This window comes from Poromitra crassiceps, assembly GCF_964638095.1.
Source record: "Poromitra crassiceps genome assembly, chromosome: 22".
NCBI lineage: Eukaryota > Metazoa > Chordata > Actinopteri > Beryciformes > Melamphaidae > Poromitra > Poromitra crassiceps.
The window spans coordinates 1,680,307-1,684,379 of record NC_139647.1 but is presented as its reverse complement, the minus strand read 5'-3'; the positions used below and the strand labels follow the sequence as shown (position 1 = coordinate 1,684,379).

Genomic DNA, 4,073 nt, shown 5'->3' with positions numbered 1-4,073 from the left:
TAATGGACAGTAGATGACATCATGGACAGTAGATGACATGGTGGACAGTAGATGACATGGTGGACAGTAGATGACATGGTGGACAGTAGATGACATCATGGACAGTAGATGACATGGTGGACAGTAGATGACACCATGGACAGTAGATGACATCATGGACAGTAGATGACATCATGGACAGTAGATGACATGGTGGACAGTAGATGACATGGTGGACAGTAGATGACATCGTGGACAGTAGATGACATCATGGACAGTAGATGACATCATGGACAGTAGATGACATCATGGACAGTAGATGACATCATGGACAGTAGATGACATGGTGGACAGTAGATGACATCATGGACAGTAGATGACATCATGGACAGTAGATGACATCGTGGACAGTAGATGACATCGTGGACAGTAGATGACATCGTGGACAGTAGATGACATCATGGACAGTAGATGACATCATGGACAGTAGATGACATCGTGGACAGTAGATGACATCGTGGACAGTAGATGACATCATGGACAGTAGATGACATCATGGACAGTAGATGACATCATGGACAGTAGATGACATCGTGGACAGTAGATGACATCGTGGACAGTAGATGACATCGTGGACAGTAGATGACATGGTGGACAGTAGATGACATCATGGACAGTAGATGACATCGTGGACAGTAGATGACATCATGGACAGTAGATGACATCGTGGACAGGGAGCGGTCATGATTTCAGCCACAGCAGTGCTCTTGGGATGGTATCTATACGAGGCTCTCGAGGCTTGTATAGCACATGCAGTTTGTCCTTGCTGGCTTCATTAAAGGGACAGTGCACATAAATAACGGAACGTTGTCCGTGGCTATGTTAAGTTATTCCACCTTATGGGCCATCTCCTTTTCTCTGGCCCATCCATTCAGCCTCCTCCTCCTCCTCCTCCTCCGCCGAGTGGATTACTGCCTGAGCTGACCCCAGCCTCCCCCCTCCCCTCCCCCCTCCTCTCCCCTCCCTCTCCTTTCATTTTTCTTTCTGCTGACATTTATTGAAGCCTTTCAGAGAAATTCCCCTCTAGCCATCCATTTTCTAAAGTGGAGCTACAGAGAGAACGCTCACGACTCGTGTGCGCGTGTGTGCGCGCGTGTGTGTGCGTGTGCGTGTGTGCGTGTGCGTGTGTGTGTGTGTGTGTATGTGTGTGTGTGTGTGTGTGTGTGTGTGCGTTTGATTTATAAATGAGACTGAACACTTTCTTTTTTTTTCTGAGCCAATTTCGGTCTCTCTTGTCCCGTTTCTCTCAGCCCTCGTGTGCTTTTGTCTATTTCCTCACTCAACTCGTGTTTTATGTCGCGCTATATTTCCTCCTCCCTCTCTTGACCCCCACACCCTGTATCTTCAATCCTCTCTCTTTCTCTCTCTCTCTCTCTCTCTCTCTGTCTCTCACTTGCTCTCTCTCTCGCTCTCTCTCCCTCTCTCTCTCTCTCTGTCTCTCACTTGCTCTCTCTCTCGCTCTCTCTCCCTCTCTCTCTCTCTCTGTCTCTCACTTGCTCTCTCTCTCTCTCGCTCTCTCTCCCTCTCTCTCCCAGGGAGGCTGTACGGCCTGCTGAACCAATACTCCAGTGTGGTGTGTAAGAACTGTCGCACCATCCGCCCTGACCTCAGTCTCTACGGCTTCATCCACGAGAGGGTCTCCTCTTCCCTCGCCACTGCCGACGCCTCGGACGCCACCAAGGACTCTGGGATGCCCCCCGTAACATCAGACTGTCATTAACACCAGGGGGAGCACTCTGGGATGCCCCGCCCCCCCCCCCCGTAACATCGGACCGGTCATGAACACCAGGGGGAGCAGCAACTCGTACCCTCTCCATCCCCACCTCCCTTCAGCCTCAACCGACTCTATAAAAGAGACTCCCAGGTTCCAAAAACAAACCCCTCAGTGCGCTCTGCCTCTCAGTCTCTTGCTCAGAATCGCTCACACACACTACTCCCTTTAAGTTTGTGACCCCAACAACGCAAACGACCAAAACACGATTTTGCCTTTGTCTCGCTGGTGGTATTATACTGGTGGTATTATACTGGTGGTATTATACTGGTGGTATTATACTGGTGGTATTATACTGGTGGTATTACAGTATACTGGTGGTATTATACTGGTGGTATTATACTGGTGGTACTATAGGAGCCTTGTTAGTGAGTCACCAAATGTGCTGAGATGTTTCCAGAGACTTATAGCAATAGTAAATCCCGGTTGCTGTTAGGCCTTTCTTTAGCCTAGGTTGTGATGTGGAGAATTTTGTTTTTACACGAGTTAACGGTTGATCAAACCCAAATATGCATGATTGTACGGACTGGACACTTTCAATATTGAATATGACAATATTGAATACCGAGGGCGTGATGGTTCCTCCCTGGTTATCTTGTTATATTGTGTTTACTACTTTTTGGATGAGTTGTCTTCTTTATTTACCATATCCAGGCAGTGGAGAGGTTCCTGAATGCAGAACGATGAGATGCCATACTGTAGTCTATGCATGGGTAAACATTTATTTCTCAAATATTCTACACAATATATGCTGCTGTTTTCTATCCTCTTAAGTTATTTGACTTTCATCATGCGTCGTCATCCCCTTTATGGCTAATTTTAAATGGACAGCTCACCCTAAAATCCAAAATACGTATATTCCCTCTCACCTGCAGTGCTATTTATCCATCTATATCGTTTTGTGTTAGTTGCCTGAGTTTTGGAGATATTGGCCCGTAGAGATGGCTGCCATCTCAAGATAATCCACAGACATTGTTGTGAGCAGTTTCATGTAGGAACTATTTTCTTTTGTAGGAACTAGCTAGCTGCTAGCGGGTGTAGTTCGGTCAAAAGAAAATATTTCCTACATGAAACTGCTCATAACAAGGTCTGTGGATTATCTTGAGTTTAACTGGGTCATGATTTCTGGAAAGAGACATTGCTGTTGAGTTTATCAAACGTATTTCTTTGGCACTTTGAGCACCACAAGCCGAGCGCCATCCAGTTCCATTGTATTGGAGAGAAGCCAGAAACTCTGCGGCCGATAAATAGCACTGCAGGTGAGAGGGAAAATATGTATTTTGGATTTTAGGGTGAGCTGTCCCTTTAATATGGGTCTAAAAATTTGATAAAATGGTCACCGAGAATCATTTAAGAGATGAAAGAGACGCAGCCGCAAGTAATTTATGGCTGGCTTCATCTCAGATTGTTGATTCAGTTGTTATGAGTAAGTTGATCATCCCCAAAGGAATTGATTACTGAAAGCTCACAGCACAGTACAGCACTAAGCACACTACTGCTATATGAAAAGGGTGAGCAGATATAGAAATACTTGTGCATGCAAAATATTATTTTTGTTTATATTTTTTACTAAACGTTTGCTTTAGGTATGTTTTTTTTTACTGTATTTTTGATTGACAATATGGATACTATTTAATGATGGGGTTGATATAAAAAAATGTTTAAATTCTGTAAATGTATGTATGCATAGTACTGTAGGTTTTTAGGCTGTACTCTTTTTATTATGATTTCTTAATTAAAATATGTCCTGCTAAACATGTATTCTCTGCTTAATTAAGTCATTGGAGGACGTTGAAGCAGCTCTATTACCAAAGGATCAAATACAAAGCAAAGTCATCAAGGTTAGTTTTTATACTCTGCAGTTATTATTTTTGATTTATTTTACTGTGTAGCCTAGCCTTATTTCGATGAGCTAAAACGCTAATGATCAGCTAAACTGATGTATAGAAGCTGCTGTACTCTGAGCAGGTTTTCTTTACATCAATTTAGTTCAATTGTTCATTGCTCGTCTAGAAATGCAGTTTTTATTGCCAGCTCTGCAGAGGGAATGAATTTGTGTTTTATGTTTTATGTTTGTTACAGTGCTTTGACACAATAGATCTATCACTTAATCATGATACATGCGTTACTTAATCATTTGAAATAGGATTGTGTTTTTGTGGGACGGCATAGGGCCTTTGAGACCAATTGAATTCAGCCTGCAACATGCTTTATTAGATGATTAGGGTTCCTAAATAACCTCATGACGTGGACTTGCTTAGAT

General features: G+C 43.5%; 1 protein-coding gene across 1 annotated transcript in view; it reads left to right on the top strand.

Annotated features, from left to right (window-relative positions):
• parga (poly (ADP-ribose) glycohydrolase a) overlaps positions 1 to 3,500 on the top strand; it is a 60,045-nt gene extending 56,545 nt beyond the window's left edge. The window contains exon 17 of the mRNA XM_083658041.1: positions 1,575 to 3,500. Within this exon, the coding sequence (XP_083514167.1) occupies positions 1,575 to 1,759 (185 nt within the window). The 3' untranslated portion in view covers positions 1,760 to 3,500. The remainder of the gene's footprint in view (positions 1 to 1,574) is intronic.
• The last annotated feature ends 573 nt before the right edge of the window (positions 3,501 to 4,073 follow it).